The sequence below is a fragment of the Narcine bancroftii genome, chromosome 5 (genome assembly GCF_036971445.1).
Source record: "Narcine bancroftii isolate sNarBan1 chromosome 5, sNarBan1.hap1, whole genome shotgun sequence".
NCBI lineage: Eukaryota > Metazoa > Chordata > Chondrichthyes > Torpediniformes > Narcinidae > Narcine > Narcine bancroftii.
The window spans coordinates 154995759-155015679 of NC_091473.1; the positions used below are offsets into that span (position 1 = coordinate 154995759).

A 19921-nucleotide genomic window follows, 5' to 3' on the forward strand; every position below is an offset into this window, starting at 1 on the left:
TCCTCCCTTTCACCCTCCATTTCTCCCTCACATCCCTTCTCCCCCTCACTTCACTTCCCTCCTCCTCTTCTCTCATCCTCTTCTCTGTCCCGCTCCCCGCCAGGCCCCGCCCCTTCTGTCCCGCTCCCCACCAGGCCCCGCCCCCCTATGTCCCGCTCCCCACCAGGCCCCGCCCCGCCCCCGCCCCCGCCAGGCCCCGCCCCCTGTCCCGCTCCCCGCCAGGCCCCGCCCCCTCCCCGCCAGGCCCCGCCTCCCCCTCACGGTCTCCCTGCCGCTCTGTCCCCGCCGCCGTGATGCCGTCGCCGCCCCACCGCAAGGCCTCGGCTCCCGAGCTCGACGAGGAGGCTCAGCGCCGCTACTCCGACCTCTTCTCCCGGCTCGACACCAACGGCGACGGCCGCATCGACGTGCGGGAGCTGAGGGCGGCGCTGAGGGCCCGAGGCCTGGGCCAGGAGGCGCAGGAGGTGGGAACGGGTTGGGGTGGGGAAGGAAAGGAGTGTGGGAGTAGGGAGGGGGGAGTGGGGGGGAAGGGGAGGGGGAGGGTGGGGGGGAAGGGGAGGGGGGAGGGAGGGGAGGGAAGGGAGGGGAGGGGAGGGGGAGGGAGGGAAGGGAGGGGGAGGGGGGGAAGGGAGGGGGGGGAAGGGGGAGGGGAGGGGAGGGGGGGAGGGGAGGGGGAGGGGGGGAAGGGGGGGAGGGGGAGGGGGGGAGGGGAGGGGGGAGGGGGGGAGGGGGGAGGGGGGAAGGGGGGAAGGGGGGGGAGGGGGGAAGGGGGGAGGGGGGAAGGGGGGAGGGGGGGGAGGGGGGGAAGGGGGGAGGGGGGGGGGGAAGGGAGGTTGGGGGGAAGGGAGGTTGGGGGAAGGGAGGGGAGGGGAGGGGGGGTTGGGGAAGGGAGGGGGAGGGAGGTGGTGAGGGGAGGGTGTGGGGAAGGGTTGAGGTGGGGGAGGGAGAGGAGAGAGTGGGGGAGGGAGAGGAGAGAGTGGGGAAGGAAAGGAGTGGGAGTAGGGTAGGGAAGGAGGTGGGGGGGAGAGGGGAAGGGAGCAGGTGGGGAAGTGCGGAAGGGAGGGGGTTGGGAGTTAGAAGATTGGGGTAAGTGAGGGAGAGCAATGGGATTATGGAAGAAGAGTCAAAGGGGTGGACAAAGAGGACGATGTCTGTGGGGCCCTGAGGATGATGGGAGGAGATGGCAGTGGGGTGTTGGATTTGGCAGGGATGAGTGTAATTGACAGCCCTGGCCAGTGGAGGGGCAACAGTCTAGGAAGGACACATCTGCCAACAAGACTTCGGGAGGGTGGCAGCAGTCGTGTGGTTCACCCAAGCCTGCTCCACCATTCACTATGATCACCACTGCTCGGTTCCTGGCTCCTATGCCCATTCCACATTGTCTTCAATACTTCAACCTTGCAGGCATTAACCAATCCTCCTAACGCCCAATGTGAACCTAGGAGATCACATCCCCTGAGAAATTCCTTCATGTCACAGTTTGAAATGATTCCTCCCGAAACGTAACTGTCTCTCTCATTATTTGGTTATTTGAGACTGTCCCTTGATTGAACAGCTGAGGTGGTGAATGTGAGCTCACTTTTCACATTTAAGAAGAATTTGGACAGGTACATGAATGGGGGGGGTGGTTTATGGACTGGGTGCAGGTCAGTGGGACAATCCAAAATAAATGGTTTGGCACAGACTAGACGGGCCAAAGGAGCCTGTTTTTGTGCTGTAATTTTCGATGGTTCTATGGAGGTACTTTACTACCTATCCTGTCATGCCCCTAGGAGACAATCTACTGGAGAAAATGGTTCTAGCAGCACAAGTGGGAATTTTGATGTTTGAGGTCATTGAATGAGGAGGAGAGGAGTGAGCCCCAGTATACCCTCAGAAAGTGGCAATGTCCCCACAATAAGACTGAACTAACGATTCAGTTGTTTGTGATACGTCAGTACAGTCCCTGTTAGTCCATTTCCTTCTACTCTCTCCCAATACTCTTCACATTCTCTCTTAAACATTTCTTCCTTTTTAGAAGGTAAAGGTGCATAGTTCCTTGAGAGAGGCACCTCAGTGGATGAAGTGAAAAAGAGGGGATTGGCATTCTTGCCTTCCTTGGGCAGTGTGTTGATGACATAAAGTTTGGACCCTCATAATTTAGCTGGACAAAGTGTTGGTGGGACTACATTTAGAACAGTATATGCATTCCTGGTGTCCCAGCTAAAGGACATCAATAAATTGGGAAGGATGGCAGAGGAGATTCACCATAATATTGCCAGGTTTCGGGGGGCTGGCATTATAAGGGAGGTTGGATAAACTATGTCTTTATCACCTGCAACGTGGGAGACTGAGAGGTGTATAAAATTATGAGGGGCACGGATAAAGTCTTTTTTGCAGGCTAGATGCAAAATTTAAGAGGGAGCTGAGAGAAAACCTTTTCACCCAGATGGTGGACCGTATCTGGAAGAACTGTCAGTAGTAGTGGACAGAATTCTGACATTCAAGGGCATTTGGACACATCTGAAAGGATATACCAGGAATTGTATTGGAGAGGAGGTTCACCTGCTTGTTGCTGAATGTCCTGCGTGGGAAAATGTCTTCACAAATTGCATCTTTTTTTTAGTGAGGTGACCAAGAGGATTGCCCAGACCAGGGCTGTTGACAGGGTCCCACTTGGTATGCTAGTCTGGAAGGTTACGTTGCATGGGATCCAAGGTTAGTAAGTTAAGAGTGATCTAAGTTTAGGGTGATCTAAGTCTAAGGATATAGTGGATAGTCAGGAAAGTGATCTAAGTTTACAACAAGATCTACACCAAACTGGGAAGTGGGCCAAGGAATGGACCTTAATTTGGATTCATGTGAGGTGATGAATTTTGCTAAGATAAAACAGGGCAGGACTTGCACAGAAAATGGTCGGACCTGCACGGTGTTGTGAAACGGGGAGACAGAGTTACACAGTACGTAATTCCCTGACTGTGATGACACTGACAGAGTAGAGAAAAGGGTCCTTTGAGGGAAATGGCAATGAGGGTAGGAGTTGAATGTCATGTTACAACAGTACAAGGCATTGATGAGATGATATCAGGAGTACTTGGCACACTTCTGGTTGCTAGTGATAGCATGTCAGTAAACAGGAAAATGCAAAAGGATTAGACCATAGAACACTGCAGCACAAACACAAACTGTTCAGCTCGTCTAGTCCATGCCAATTATTTATACCATCTAGCCCATCGACCTGCCCTCGGACTATAGCCCTCTATCTCCCTCCCATACATACCTGATCTTAATGTCAAACCAGCATCCAGCACCTCATCGAAACATAGAAACATAGAAGATAGGAGCAGGAGTAGATCATTCGACCCTTCGAGCTTGCTTCGCCATTCAACGAGATCATGGCTGATCTTAAAGTTCAGTACCCCGTCCCCGCCTTCTCTCCGTAACCTTTAATAAGCTTATACTGAAGAAATAGATCTAATTCCCTCTTAAATATATGTAATGAACCTGCCTCTACTGCCCTCTGTGGCAATGAATTCCACAGATTCACCACCCTCTGGGTAAAGAAATTCCTCCTCATCTTGGTCCTAAATGGTTTGCCTATTATCCTCAAACCATGCCCCCGGGTTCTGGATTTTCCCACCATTGGAAACATCCCATCTGCATCCATTCTGTCCAGTCCTGCCAGAATTTTATATGTCTCTATGAGATCCCCTCTCAATCTTCTAAACTCCAGCGAGTACAATTCCAATTTGCGCAATCTTTCCTCCTAAGTCATTCCTGCCATTCCAGGTATCAGCCTGGTGAATCGCCTCTGCACTCCCTCCATTGCAAGAACATCCCTCCTTAGATAAGGTGACCAAAACTGCACACAATACTCCAGGTGGAGTCTCACCAAGGCCCTGTACAGCTGCAGTAAGGTATCCTTGTTCCTGTACTCAAACCCTCTTTATATTGAAGGCCAACATACCATTTGCCTTTTTAACCGCCTGCTGTACCTGCATGCTCGCCTTCAGAGACTGGTGTACGTACCCCTAGGTCTCTGCACTTCCCTATCTCTTAATCTATTGCCATTCAAATAGTAATCTGCCCTCCAGTTTGTATTACCAAAGTGGATAACCTCACATTGATCCACATTGTAGTGCATTTGCCATGTATCTGCCCAGTCCCCCAATTTATCCAAATCACACTGGAGCTTCCTGACCCCCTCTTCCGTGCACACAACCCCTCCTAGCTTAGTGTCATCTGCAAATTTGGAGATATTACATCCAATCCCCTCATCCAGATCATTAATGTAAATTGTGAACAGCTGGGGTCCCAGTACAGATCCCTGTGGCACCCCACTGGTCACCGCCTGCCACTCAGAAAATGAGCATTTATCCCAACTCTCTGTCTTCTACCTGCCAGCCAGTTCTCAATCCACATCAATACTTTGCCCCCAATCCCATGAGCCTTGATTTTGGAAGCCAGTCGTTTATGTGGGACCTTATCGAAGGCCTTTTGGAAGTCCAGGTACACCACATCCACTGGCTCTCCCCCATCTATTTTACCTGTCACCATCTCAAAGAATTCCAATAGATTTGTCAAGCACGATTTACCTTTTGTAAATCCATGTTGACTCTGTCCGATCCCTTCTCTGCTAGTCATATGCTCCGCTATTACATTCTTAATAATGGATTCCATCATTTTGCCCACTACTGATGTAAGGCTCACCGGCCTATAATTCCCTGCTTTTTCTCTACCCCCCTTTTTAAATAGTGGGGTAACATTAGCTACCCTCCAATCCATGGGTACTGATGCTGAGTCTATCGAGTTCTGGAAAATAATTCTTAAAGCATCTGCTATCTGAATGGCCACTTCCTTAAGTACCCTAGGATGTAGATTATCAGGCCCTTGGGATTTATCTGCCTTCAATCCCATCAATTTCCTACCCAAAGGGCCTCGTAGAACAAGATTGTTGATTAGCCCCTTATCATTGCATAATACCCAATCTAAAATGGCCTGCTCCCAAGTTGGTTCGTTGACATATTGGTCTAGATAACCGTCCCATAAACATTCAAGGAATTCCTCCTCCTCAGTATTTTTACTAATTTGACTAGTCTAATCCATATGCAAATTAAAGTCTTCCATGATGACAGCTGTTCCCTTATTGCACACTTTTCTAATTTGTCTTTTAATGCCTTCCCTCACCTCTACACTGATAGCTCGTTCCACTCTGAGTAAAGGGGGTATATATGGAGACAATAGTGTTTAAGAAAGGTAATACTGGAGCTTTTGAAACATATAAAGGTGGCTAAGTCTCCAGGTCCTGACAGGATTTTCCCCAGGACCTTGAGAGAAGTCAGTGAGGAAATAGCAGAGGCTCTGGCAGTGATTTTTCAAATGTCATTGGAGATGGGTATAGAGGCGGAGGATTGGCGTGTTGCGCATATGGTTCCTTTTTTTAAAAAGGATTCGAGGAGCTAGCCTAGCAATTATCGGCCTGTAAGTTTGATGTCTGTGATAGGTAAATTGATGGAAAGCGTTTTTAGAGATAGTGTATATATAAGTATATGGAGGGGCAGGGTCTGATCAGGGGCATTCAACACGGATTTGTGCATGGAAGGTCGTCTTTGACCAATCTTGTTGAATATTTTGAAGAGGTGAATGTTGATGAGGGTAGAGCAGTGGATGTTGTCTATATGGACTTCAGTAAGGTTCCTCATGGGAGGTTAGTTAGGAAGGCTAAGACCTTGGGTATTAATTTGGAGATAGTCAAATGGATTCAACACTGGCTGGAAGGAAGGTGCCAGAGAGTAATAGTGGATAACTGTTTTGTCAGGATGGAGGCCGGTGACAAGTGGTGTACCTCAGGGTTCAGTATTGGGACCGTTGCTTTTTGTCAAATATATTAATGATCTGGAGGATGGGGCAGTAAATTGGATTAGTAAATATGCAGATGATACTAAAATAGGGGGGAATTGTGGATGATGAAGAGGGTTTTCAAAGATTGCAGAGGGGTTTAAACTGCTTAGAGGAGTGGGCAGAAAGATGGCAGATGGAGTTTAATGCTGATAAGTGTGAGGTGCTTCATTTTGGAAAGAATAATCAAAGCAAGACCTATGTGGTAAATGGGAGGGCGTTGAAGAATGCAGTGGAGCAGAAAGATCTAGGAATAACGGTGTATTGTTCCCTGAAGGTAGGAGCACATGTGGATAGGGTGGTGAAGAAGGCCTTTAGTATGCTTGCCTATATAAATCAGTGCATAGAATATAGGAGTTGGGAAGTAATGATGAAACTGTACAAGGCATTGGTGAGGCCAAATTTAGAGTACTGTGTGCAGTTCTGGTCACTGATTTATAGGAAGGATATTAACAAGATAGAGAGAGTGCAGAGAAGATTTACAAAAATGTTGCCTGGGTTTCAGCATCTGGAATAGAAGGAGAGATCGAGCAAATTAGGTCTTTATTCCTTGGAATGTAGAAGGCTGAGAGGGGATTTGATAGAGGTGTTTAAGATAATGAGAGGGATAGATAGAGTTGATGTGGAAAGGCTTTTCCCATCGAGAGTAGGAGAGATGGATACAAGAGGTCATGGGTTGAGAATTGATGGGCAAAGGTTTAGGAGTAATGTGAGGGGGAACTTCTTGACTCAGAGAGTGGTTACTGTGTGGAATGGACTTCCGGGAAAGGTGGTGGAGGCAGGGTCAATTTTGTCATTTAAGAAAGAGTTGGATAAGTATATGGATGGGAGGGGGATGGAGGGATATGGGCAGGGTGCTGGTAAGTGGGATGAGAGGAGGGTACTTGGATCAGTGCGGACTAGAAGGGCCAAATTGGCCTGTTTCTGTACTGTAATTGTGATGTGGTTATAATGTTCACCTGAAACATTTCTGCTTTTTTAAAATAATTTTTTATTTTTCACACTGTGAACCATATCAACCAAAATATATACAAATGTTTCTCATTAAATATACACAGTGGCATTTTCTCCCTTTTTTCCCCCCTACCCTCCCTTCCCACCCTCCTCCAAAACCAATAAATATTCAACATATCCAATACAATAAAACCATTAAACAATCTCATCACAAAAATAAACAAGAAAAATGTGTCATCTACTTTTACACACTGGATCAAATCGTTTTGTCTTATTTTAGGGGGTAGAGGTCCGAGGCAAGCCCTCTCACGGATCCTCTTCCCAGCTGCCTGCTCACCAGAGCTCCAGACACCATGATTGCCCACCCATCTGAGATCCCAGCGCCCTGACCACAGATCCTCGATAATCCAACATATTGGCCACTGACTATCCTAGGTCTGATGCCCCAACTACGCAAATGTGGACGCTTGCCCTGACCACAGGTTCTCTCCTCAGCCCCTCGACTTATTGTATAACGTAAATTTACAAACATAAATTTAAAAATATTTATTATGTATTTATGGTGACGTTGAACGTTACTCGATCAACTTGATGACAAACTACAATGGCCCAGCATTGCAGTCTCTGGTTTTATCTCTGTTGCTCGTCTATCCTCTCTTCAGTGGGGAAATCAGATCTCTACAAAAAATTATCTTCTCTTGTAAGAGGACTGGGATGTAGATTTTTTTCAAATTGCTGGTACTTTAAATAAAAACAAAATGCTGGAATCACTCACAAGGTTGAACAGAAAAGATGGGATGATTTCTCTGGAGTGTCAGATGCTGAGGAGAGACCTGATAGAAGTTTATAAATGTTGAGAGGCATTGATAGGGCAGTCTGCAGAATCTTGCTCCCGGGATGAAAATGTTACACATTGTAGGACATGCATTTAGGTGAGAGAAGGAAAGTTTAAAGGAGATGTGTGGAGTGAGTTTTTGAAGACAGGAGTTGTATGTGCTTGGAAGGAGCTGCCAGGAGTAGTGGTGGGAGCAGATATAGTAGGAGGATTTAAGAGGCTTCTGGACAGGCATGTGAATGGAGGGACATAGATCATCGTCAGGCAGAAGAGATTTTGTTTAATTTGGCCTCGTGTTAGGTGCAGGACATCATGGGCAAAGGGTCTGTTCTTGTGTGATACAAGATAGTTCATGTCAAAGACCCTTTGTCAAAACTGGGAAGGGGAGGAATCAAATTAGTTTTAAGTTGCAGGGAAGGGTTGGATCAGATATGGCAACATCTCTAATAGAGTGAGGCAATGGTTTCTGGGAATGAGTAACCAAGGAGGGTAAAATGTGAAGTGCACGGGTGTGGCACGTGAACAGGAGCCTGTGTTAACAGGGAGAGAGAACAACTCAGCCAATATATTAGCTGAGTAGTCCACACCCAAATGCTGGCACATGGAAGGTGTACAGATGGCATGTTGGTTAGCAGAAAGATAACTTGTATCAGAAATGGCCAGAAGGCAAGAAAGAGCAAGTGACCTGAAGTTGGAAAAAGTGAAACTTAAGTCCAGAAGGTGCAACGTGTTGAGACAGAAGAGGTGTTGTTCTCCTGGTTTCATTGGGTGGTTATAGGAGGCCACAGGCAGATCGATCAGTGTGAGATGGCGGGCTAGAAGTGGCAGATGTATGAAAGGAAAACTGACCTGATAAATCTGATTGCTGTCTCTGAGGTTGCCGTGAACAGATAAAAACAAAAAGTGAACCAGTTTCGCTTGTGCATTTGTATTTTCAGATAAAATAAAGTATCACACAAGAAACTAATAAAGAAATTTAATGCGCATCTTGGGGATTGGTTACTGGACAATCAGAGAAAGAAAAGAACATAAAAACTGCAGATTTAGACAAGCAGCACAGTAACAGGCTCTTCAACCCACGAGTCCGTGCCATCCAATTACATCTGATTGACCTAGCCCCGGTACTTTTTGAACATAGGAAGGAAACGAGAGTCCTGGGGAAAATCCACGCAGACACGGAGAGAACGTACAAACTCCTTACAGACAGCACAGGATTCGAACCCCGGTCCCGATTACTGGCGCTGTAACAGCATTGTGCTAACCGCTAGGCCAACCGTGCTGCCCCAGAATAAAATGGAAATCCAAAATAAAAACAGAAAATGCAGGAAAATTCAGCAAGTCAAACAGCATCTGTGAAATGATAAACCAGTCAAGGTTTCTAGTTGATGAGAATCAGGAAAGAAGAGAACACAAGAGATGATGATGAGGTCAGGGAGGGGTCTGTGGATGCTGTGCAGCGCATAATATCTGCACTGAACGTGTCGCTCAGTTAAATTAAAATGTAGCTGCTTTCTTAACCCTACTCTTAGTCTGTCTGTTTTATTAATATTTATTATTTAAAATTATGAGGGGGTTAGACAGAGTAAATATAGGCAGGCTTTTCGCACTGAGGGTAGGTGAGCTATAAACCAGAGGACTTGGATTAAGGATGAAGGGGGAAAGGTTTAGGGGGAATCTCTTCACACAGAGAATGGTGGGAGTGTGGAACAAGCTGTGGGCTCAGTTTTAACATTTAAGAAGAGTTTGGACAGGTACATGAATGAGAGAGGGATGGAAGGCTATGGACGGTGCAGGTCAGTAGGACTAGGTCAATGGTTCTCAACCTTTTCCACTCACATCCCACTTGAAGTAATCCCTCTGCCATCAGCACTCTGTGATTAGTAAGGGGTTGCTTAAGGTAGGATGTGAGTGGAAGGTTGAGAATCGCTTCTCTAGACTCAATTGTTATTGAAATATTTTGCTTGAGAAAAATTGTCATTGGCCCATTTCCCTTGGAGTTCTGAAACTGTGCACATAACAAGTCAATTAGATACATTAAAACTCTGGTTTTCAAACTTTTTCTTTCCACTCACATTCCACCTCAAGCAATCTCTCACTAATCACACAGCACCTATGGCACAGGGAATACTTAAAGTGGGATGTGAGTGGAAAGAAAAAGGTTGAGAACCACTGAACTAAGTGGAAAAATGGTTTGGCACAGACTAGAAGGGCTGAAGGGGCCAGATTTCTGTGCTGTAATGTATTATGCTTCAATTTAGTTATGTTTGGTGTGGAGGATATGGAAAGGGGAAGAGCGTGTGGGGTATGTTGTGCACGGGGAAGGGATGCGTGGGAATATATTGGATGTTAGGAAATTGCCTCTAATTTGTGTAAAGGGTTGGCACAGGTTTGGTGAGTTGTGTGAATCTGACTCGAAATTCTGCTTCTTAATAGAAAATATTTCACTCTGGGGACAGTGACCAAGACAATCAGCTGGACTTCAGAGAGTTCACTGACTACCTCCGAGACCATGAGAAGAAACTTCGACTGACCTTCAAAAGCTTGGATAAAAATAACGATGGTTGGTGACACTGGAATTTCAGCTCCATTGATAATGATCTCCTGATGGTGGGCTGAGTGAATGGGGGCTGGCTGTGGTCACTGGCATAGAATTTGGGGACACTGGGAGGGAGGGACTTTGATGGACACATCCACTGCTATGTCATTCATGTGGTGCTGTAGTTCAATGCTGTCCATTTGCTTTACTGCAGCCCATTGATGAATCTTGCATGCTCTGCTGCAGTCTTATGCTGTGCCTGCATGCTCCACTGCATTCCCATATTGTCCATGGGTTGCTTTACAGCAGATCTGTGCTGTGCCTTACTTTTGTGCGGTAGCCTTGTGCTGTCTTGCATACACTGCAGTCCTTTGTTGCCCATCAGTTGCTTTACAGCAGTCCTGTGCTATTCTTGCATGCTCCACCGCAGTCCTGTGCTATCTTATTAAGATTTTAATCGTTATTTTATTTTAGGGAAGATCGACGCTGCCGAGATTGTCGAATCCCTCAAGTCTCTGGGAATTCAAATCAATCTTCAGAATGCAGAGAAGATTCTTCATTCGTAAGCAGATTCCCCTGGAACCAGGATACTTTCCTTAAACATGCTGTTGTTTAAGTGTAGTTATTCTTTTGACACAAGGGCAACGGTTGTTGGGTTTGAGGATGTGATTTGCATGAAAGCGTCGCTCTACAGCCTGATACAGCAAGTCCTCAGTGGCAGGATGTGAGCACCTTCCTCAACTTGAACCACCAGTGAAGCTTATTGAATTTCAGAGCACCAGAGGAGGCCATTCAGCCCACAGGCTGTGCTAGCTCTGTGAAGCAGAAATTCTAATTGCCCCACTCCCCTTTCCCCATTGCATTCCCAACTTCATCCCTTCCAGATTGCTACTTGGATCGGCATTCATTGGAGTTTAGAAGAAACATTTGGAAAAGTAACAGGGAAGATGTGGAGATGTTTATACTTGTGGGAGAGCTTCAAAAGTGGGATATAGTTGCATGATTGGGGGAGAATGTAGAACACGACAGCACAGTACAGGTCCTTTGATGTTGTGCCAACCCATATATTGGTTTAAAAAAAAAAGACTAAACCCTCCCATCCCCATAACCCTCTATTTTTCTTTCATACATGTGTCTATGTAAGAGTCTCTTAAATGCCCCTTATGTTTCAGCCTCAACCACTATCCCCAGCAAGGCATTCCAGGCTCCCACAACTCTTTGTGGGAAAAAAAACATATCCCTGATGTCTTCTCTAAACTTCTCTCTCAAATAAACTCAATCCCCCTATTAATGGTTCCCAGCATCCCATACACCTTCTTAACTCTGCTATCAACCTGTGTGGCGACCATGAGGGATGTATGGATTTGGACCCCAAGGTCCCTCTGTTCATCCACAGTCTTAAGTAATCAACCATTAACCCTATGCTCAGCCTTCTAGTTTGTCCTTCCAAAATGCATCACTTTGTATTTATCTGGATTGAACTCCATTTGCCACTTTTCTGCCCAACTCTGCATCCTGTCTTTATCCTCTGATAACCTTCGACAACCTTCAGTTCCATCCACAACTCCTCCAACTTTCGTGGCATCCGCAAACTTACTGACCCATCCTTCCGCCTCTTCATCTAGGTCATTTATAAAAATCACAAAGAGCAGAGATCCCAGAACAGATCCCTGCAGCCCCTCCACTAGTTATCAACCTTCAGGCAGAAAACTTTCCTTCCACTACTACTCTTTGCTTTCTTCCTGCAAGCCAATTTTTTTATCCACACAGCCAAGGTTTCTCTGATCCCGTGCCTCAGGATTTTCTGGATGAACCTCTCATGGGGGACCTCATCAAATGCCTTGTTAAAATCCATGTCGACCACATCTACAGCCCTACCCTCAATTTCTTTTGTTATCTCCTCAAAAAACTAAATTAAGCTCGTGAGGCTCAACCTTCCCTTCACAAATCCATGTTGACTGTCCTTGAGTAGACTGGACTTCTCCAAATGTTTACGGATCCTATCCATTAGTTTGCACACCACTGGCGTAAGACTCACCGGTCTATAATTCCCAGGATTCTCCCTATTATCTTATATAAACAAGGCAACTACATTTGCCATTCTCCAATCCTTCAGTACCTCCCCTGCACCCAAAGAGGATTCAAAGATCATAGCTATTGTCCCAGGTATACCTTCTCTCACTTCCCACAGCAGCCTGGGTATATCACGTCTGGACCCAGGGTCTTATCAATCATGATTTTTTTTAATAAGGTTCAACCATTCCTTAATCTCCACATTGTCCAGCAGACAGGCCTGTTCTATTTCGATCTCATGCTGATCAAGGTCCTTTTGTAAATACTGAAGCAAAGCTTTCATTTAGGTCCTCCTCCACCTCTAGGCACACATTGCCCCATTTATCCTTTAGCTGCCCCACCTTCATTCTCGTCATTCTATTCACATACGCATAGAACATCTTGGGTTTCTCCTTAATCATACATGCCAAGGCTTTCTCATGCCCCCTTCGAGTTCTCTTGTCCTTTTTTAAGCTCCTTCCTGGCTACCAAATATTTCTCATGAGCCCTTCCTGTTTCCTATATCTAATGTATGCTTCCTTCTTCCTCTTGACTAGTTGCCACGCCGATTTCATCAGCCACGGTTCCCTTTTCCTGCCATATTGTCTTTGTCCCAAACATATCCTGAATTCAGCAGAAGTGGTCCCTAAACTTTCTCCACTTTACTTATATGCTTTCTCCCTTGAACAGCTGTTTCCAATTTATTCTCGCTAGTTCTTGCCTCATCCCATTGGAATTAGCCCTTCCCTGGTTAAGCACTTTCCAATTTTGTCTCTTTTTATCCTTTTCCATATCTATGTTGAAGCTCAGGGAGTTGTGGTCAATCTCTCCAAAATACTCCCCCACCTGACCAGGTTTATTCCCCAGAACCAGATTTCGTCGGCCGGTCCACATACTGTGTCAGGAATCCTTCTTGTACACACTTGACAAGTTCAGCCCCATCTATCCCTCTTGCAGTCCAAAGGTGCCAGTCAATATTAGGGAAGTTTAAATCACCCACAACTACAATCACCCACAACTACTGATACAGCAAGAGAAATAGTGGTGGCGGAGTCAATTGTATTATTTAAGAAAAGGTTGGACAGGTATATGGATGAGAAGAAGATGGAGGGTTATGGGCATTGTGCAGGGAGGTGGGATTAGAAAGGGGTGTTTGGTTCGGTGCGGACTAGAAGGGCCTAATGGCCTGTTTCCGTGCTGTAATTGTTATGTTATGTTACAACCCTGTTTTTCCTGCACCTTTCCAAAATCTGCCTGCTTATCTGCTCCTCAGTGTCCTGAGAGCTATTTGGGGGCCTGTAAACAACTCCCAGCACAGTGACAGCTCCCTTCCTATTTCTGACTTCCATTGACTCAGAGGAGACTCCCTCTGCTTTGTCCTCCTTTCTATAGCCTTGATACTATCACTGACCAGTAAAGCTACCCCACCGCCCCCTCCCCCCCCAACCACTTTCTGCCTTCCATTGTATTCCTTTTAAAACACCTAAACCCTGGTACCTGCATCAGCCAATCCTGCCCTTTCTCCAGCCAGGTTTCAGTAACAGCCACAACATTGTAGATCCATGTACTGATCCAAGCTCTAAGTTCATCCACTTTATTCCTAATACTCCCAGAGTTGAAATAGACACATTTCAAGCCCCCTGCCTGTCCTTCCTCACCAACTCAGAACACACAGCATCATGCTTTTGTCCTTAATCTCTGCCCTCGCATTCTGATTCCCACCCCTCTGCCAAACTAGTTTAAACCCTCTCCAACAGTTCTAGCAAACCTGCCTGCCAGATATTGGTCCCCCTCCAGTTCAGGTGCACCCTGTCCTTTTTGTACAGGTCAGACCTTCCCCAGAAGAGATCCCAATGATCCAGAAATCTGCCCCCTGCACCAACTGTTCAGCCGCACATTCATCTACCACAACTTCCTGCTCTACCCTCTCTGGCATGTGGCACAGGCAGCAACCTTGAGATCACCACCCCTGAGGTCCTGCTTTCTAACTTCCCTATATTCCCTCTTCAGGACGTCATCCCCACTCCTATCTGTCATTGGATCCCACGTGGATCACGACACCTGGCTGCTCACACTCCCCCTCCAGAATGCTGTAAACTTGATCAGAGACGTCCCTGACCCTGGCACTTGGGAAGCAACATACCATCCAGGAGCCTTTTTCTCATTCACCAAACCGCCTATCTGCTGTCCTAACCAATGAGTCCCCAATTACCATAGCTCTCCTCCCCCCTTCCTTTTTGAGCAGAGGCACCTTCCTCTATGCCAGAGACATGACCACCACATCACCCCCATCAGTATCCAAAACAGTATACTTATTGTTTTGAGGGGAACAGTCACAGGGGTGCTATGTCTTGTCTGCCTGTTGCCCTTCCCTATCCTAACAGTCACCCAGTTACCTACCTCCCAATATTTGGGGCTGACAATCTCTCCAAAGCTCCTCTCTATCTCTGCATCCTGAATCATCCTGAATTCATCCAGCTCCAGTTCCTTAACACAGTCTCACAGGAGCTGCAGCTGGGTGCACCTCTTGCAGGTGTGGTTAGCAGGAACAACTGCACTGTCCCAAATTTCCCACATGCAGCAATCAGAGCATTTGACTACCCTAGCTGCTGCCTCCATCAACTCTTCCTAATTAAATTTATTGGAATCCAAAGCCTCGAGAGCCAAAGCCTCCATGTCCCACTCCTACACGAGGCCACTAACAGACTGGTCCCTTTCCACGAGCTGCTCTTGGGGCCACCCCTCTTATTTGTCAACTCCCCTTATCTTAATTACCCCTTCCACCATTCACTTAGCTTGCATTTTAAAGCCATTCACCTCCCAGCCCTCTGGAGTCTCGAGATATCTGAGACCGCTTCGCTCCTTTTTAAAGGCACTCACCTCCAGTCGGCTCTCCACAGTCCCAGCTCTCTAGAGTCCCATGCTCCTTGTAACGGTCCCAAGGTGTCCCAGGAGGTTTGGGAACTGAGTGATATGGGAATATTTTCTCACAGAAGGAGGTGGCGACTGGGTCACTGGAGATGTCTTGAGAGGACACACTCAGGGAGGGAGAGGGTTTGGGACACAGACCTCCCCCCAACCAACTGTTTTTTCTCTTTGCTATAGCATCGATAAAAATGGCACAATGACTATTGACTGGATGGAATGGCGTGACCACTTCTTGTTCAATCCAGTGACCAGCATTCAAGATATCATCCACTTCTGGAAACATTCAACGGTGAGCAGGAAATTCACTTTGGCAATCTGCTGCCAGGAGCCCCTTCTACAGGACCTAACATCAATTCCAATCTTTTTCTGGTTGGCAGTCAATAAAAGTCACATGAATACGCAGGATTGAAGCTGACCCCATAATGATTGATGGAAGCAGGTTTTTGACGATTAGCACAGGTAGAGGGAAGGGCCGATTTCTGTGCTACATGACTCTCTGGTTGTCATTGAGCACGGTTAACATAGCAGTTAGCATAATGTTGTTACAGCACCAACAATTGGAAACAGGGTTCGAATCCCACACTGTAAGGAGTTGTACATTCTCCCAGTGTCTGTGTGGGTTTTCCCCAGGGGCTCCAGTTTCCTCGCACTGTTCAAAACATCCTGGGGTTGTAGGTCAATTGGGTGTAATTGGGCAGCACGAGCTCATGGGCCGAAATGGCCTGTTACCGTGCTGTATGTCTGAATTTAAAACAAAAGAATTGTTTTCCTTCTCTAAAACGATCCTTACGACATTTGGAGCTGCAGTTTGATTCCCTCAGGAGCATATGTAATGATGAGCAACATACACAGGAGCTTTGGTGAGCTGGTTGCCTGTGGGTACACGAAGAAGGGCAGAAGAGTAGATGAGCATCTTACGCAGGAGCTTTGTTGAGCTGGTTGCCTGCAGGTACACGAAGAAGGGCAGAAGAGTAGATGAGCATCTGACGCAGGAGCTTTGGTGAGCTGGTTGCCTGCAGGTACACGAAGAAGGGTAGATGAGCAACTTACGCAGGAGCTTTGGTGAGCTGGTTGCCTGCAGGTACACGAAGAAGGGCAGAAGAGTAGATGAGCATCTTACGCAGGAGCTTTGGTGAGCTGGTTGCCTGCAGGAACACGAAGAAGGACAGAAGAGCAGATGAGCATCGTACGCAGGAGCTTTGGTGAACTGGTTGCCTGCAGGTACACGAAGAAGGGCAGAAGAGTAGATGAGCATCTTACGCAGGAGCTTTGGTGAGCTGGTTGCTTGCAGGTACACGAAGAAGGGCAGAAGAGTAGATGAGCATCTTACGCAGGAGCTTTGGTGAGCTGGTTGCCTGCAGGTACACGAAGAAGGGCAGAAGAGTAGATGAGCATCTTATGCAGGAGCTTTGGTGAACTGGTTGCCTGCAGGTACACGAAGAAGCGCAGAAGAGTAGATGAGCATCTTACACAGGAGCTTTGGTGAGCTGGTTGCCTGCAGGTACACGAAGAAGGGCAGAAGAGTAGATGAGCATCTTACACAGGAGCTTTGGTGAGCTGGTTGCCTGCAGGTACACGAAGAAGGACAGAAGAGTAGATGAGCATCTTACGCAGGAGCTTTGGTGAACTGGTTGCCTGCAGGTACATGAAGAAGAGTAGATGAGCATCTTACACAGGAGCTTTGGTGAGCTTGTTGCCTGCAGGTACATGAAGAAGGGCAGAAGAGTAGATGAGCATCTTACGCAGGAGCTTTGGTGAGCTGGTTGCCTGCAGGTACACGAAGAAGGGCAGAAGAGTAGATGAGCATCTTATGCAGGAGCTTTGTTGAGCTGGTTGCCTGCCGGTACACGAAGAAGGGCAGAAGAGTAGATGAGCATCTTACACAGGAGCTTTGGTGAGCTGGTTGCCTGCAGGTACACGAAGAAGGGCAGAAGAGTAGATGAGCATCTTACGCAGGAGCTTTGGTGAACTGGTTGCCTGCAGGTACATGAAGAAGAGTAGATGAGCATCTTACACAGGAGCTTTGGTGAGCTTGTTGCCTGCAGGTACATGAAGAAGGGCAGAAGAGTAGATGAGCATCTTACGCAGGAGCTTTGGTGAGCTGGTTGCCTGCAGGTACACGAAGAAGGGCAGAAGAGTAGATGAGCATCTTATGCAGGAGCTTTGTTGAGCTGGTTGCCTGCCGGTACACGAAGAAGGGCAGAAGAGTAGATAAGTGGCGGAATTTCCACCCCCCCCCCCCCCCCCCCCGTGGACATTCCCTCAGTAAAAAGCAATATTTGGGAAGTTGAAGTCTTCCACAACAACACCCTGTAATAGCTGCACCATTCCAAAATTTGTCTATCTATCCATTCCTCAGTGTCCTGAAGGCCATTTGGAGACCTATAGAGTACTCCCAACAGATGCTCCCTTCCTATTTTTGACTTCCACCCACACTGACTCAGTGGATGCTCCCTTTACAGTGACCTTTTCTACAGCTGTGAAACTATCCTTGATGAGCAATGCCACACAACCCTCCTTTTACTTCCCTCCCAATCCCTTTGGAAACATCTAAACCCAGGAACTTGTATCAGCCAATCCCATCCTTGTGTCACCAATGGACAAAATGTCATAATTTCATGTACTGATCATCAAGTTTATCACCTGATTCTGAATACCTCTTGCATTAAACATTTTCTCCCATCCAACTGACTGCATTTGTGCTCCATCCACTGCCTGTCCTTCCTCACTGTCTCACTGAAAATTGCATTTACCATTTCACCAAGGGGTACACGGTTAGCACGACGCTGTTTCAGCGCCAGCGACCCAAGTTCGAATTCTGCGCTGTCTGTAAGGAGTTTGTGCATTCTCCCATGTCTACGTGGGTTTCCTTTAGGTGCTCCGGTTTTCTCCACCGTTCAAAACGTACTGGGTTGTAGGTTAATTTGGGTGTAATGTGTGGCATGGGTTTAAGTGTCCGGAATCGGCTTCTACCATGCTTTGAATGATTTTTAAAAAATTAATACATTTAAAATAGCTCCATCCTCTCACCTGGCACTCTGGTTCCCATCCCACGCCAAGCTACACCGTTTAGCAAATCTGTCCACAAGGACATTGAGTTAAACAGAAAAGTTTACAGATGCTGTGATTATTGTGCAATACACAAAAGTGCTGGAGAAACTCAGCAGGTCACACAGCGTCCACTGGAAGCTTGAGCTCTTCATGGCATTGGGAGCAGACACCAAGTCATCAATGTTGAGCCTGAATTCTTCAAGCATCCAACTCATGCTGCAGATGTAGTCATTGGGAACCATAACAGGGTCCACCTGCTGCCACATTACCTCCTCCTGCATGCCTACTTTATTTATTAGTTCTAATTTGGTAACTTATATAACCACCACCAAGGCTTTACTTGTTCCTCACCTGTGCCTCCTTGCCAAAGCCTCGCGAGGGTTGGAACCTTAAAGTTCTTGAGAGTCCATATATTGGACAAAGCCCCATGAGCCATCATTTTTGAGTTCGCCTCTTACTCTTGCCTGCTCTATAGTGGCCACTCCATAGAACCATAAAACACTACAGCACAGAAACAGGCCCCTTCGGAATCTTCTAGTCTCTGTGGAATCTTTTTTTTTTATTTTCCTATTCCCGCTGGCCTTCACCCAGACCATAGCCCTCCATCCCTCTCCCATTCATGTACCTGCCAAAATTCTTCTTAAATGTTAAAATTGAGCCCGCATTCACCACCTCAGCTGACAGCTCGTTCCACCCTCCCACCACTCTCTGTGAGAAGAAGTTCCCCCTAAACTTTTCTCCTTTCACCCTTAACCCATGTCCTCTGGTTTGTATCTCAGTGAAAAAAACTGACCTACATTTACTCTGTCTGTCCTCCTCATAATTTTAAATACCTCTATCAAATCTCCTCTAATTCTTCTACCCTCCAGGGAATAAAGTCCGAACCTGTTACCTTTCCCTGTAACTTAATCCCTGAAGTCCAGGCAACATCCTAATAAATCTGCACTTTTTCAATCTTATTGATGTCTTTCCTGTAGTTAGGTGACCAAAACTGCACACAAGACTCCAAATTTGGCCTCACAAATGTCTTATACAACTTTACCATAACATCCCAACTCCTGTACTCAGTACTTTGATTTATGCCAAAAGCTCTCTTTACAACCCTATCCACCTGTGATGCCACTTTCAGGGAATTATGGATCTCTGTAGGATAACCTTTGTTCAGCCCATTTCACCAACACATCCATATCTCTTTGCAGCCTAATTCTGACTTCCACATTATCAACATCTTCATGTGTCATCCACTAATTTATTGATTTTGCCTCCCACATCTTCATCCAAGTCATTTGCGTATATTACAAACAGCAAGAATCCCAGCACCAATCCGTGGGGGGCCTCCCACTAGTTATAACCATCCAATCACAAAACCCACCATTACTCTTCTGTTGCCAAGCTAATTTTGTACCTAATTTACCAACTTGCTATTGGCTTCCACATGGGACCTTGTCAGAGGTTTTACTAAAGTCCATGTGAATCATACCTACTGCTCCACCCTCAATTATACACTTTGTTACCTCTACAAAGAAAACAGTCCTATTAGTCAGACAAGATCTGCCTTTGTCAAAGCCACGTTGGCTGTAATTGATTTATTCCTGCCTTTCCAATTTGTCATTAACCCTCTAAATTTTTGCCAGTATCTTCCCTACCATGTTTGGCCTCACAGGTCCATTGCACTTTTCCCTGCTGCC

At 46.6% G+C, this 19921-nt stretch overlaps 1 protein-coding gene across 3 annotated transcripts in view; it reads left to right on the forward strand.

Moving 5' to 3' along the window:
- The first annotated feature begins 212 nt into the window (after positions 1 to 212).
- LOC138764094 (mitochondrial adenyl nucleotide antiporter SLC25A24-like) overlaps positions 213 to 19921 on the forward strand; it is a 99792-nt gene continuing 80083 nt past the window's right edge. Inside the window, exons 1-4 of one of the 3 annotated variants that reach the window (XM_069939463.1) lie at positions 213 to 464; positions 10100 to 10226; positions 10677 to 10764; positions 15360 to 15471. In XM_069939463.1, coding sequence (XP_069795564.1) covers positions 294 to 464; positions 10100 to 10226; positions 10677 to 10764; positions 15360 to 15471 — 498 coding nt within the window. In that variant the 5' untranslated portion in view covers positions 213 to 293. Of the gene's footprint in view, positions 465 to 2609; positions 2698 to 10099; positions 10227 to 10676; positions 10765 to 15359; positions 15472 to 19921 lie in introns of those variants that run through there. The other 2 variants (XM_069939461.1, XM_069939462.1) reach the window with 2 other exon arrangements.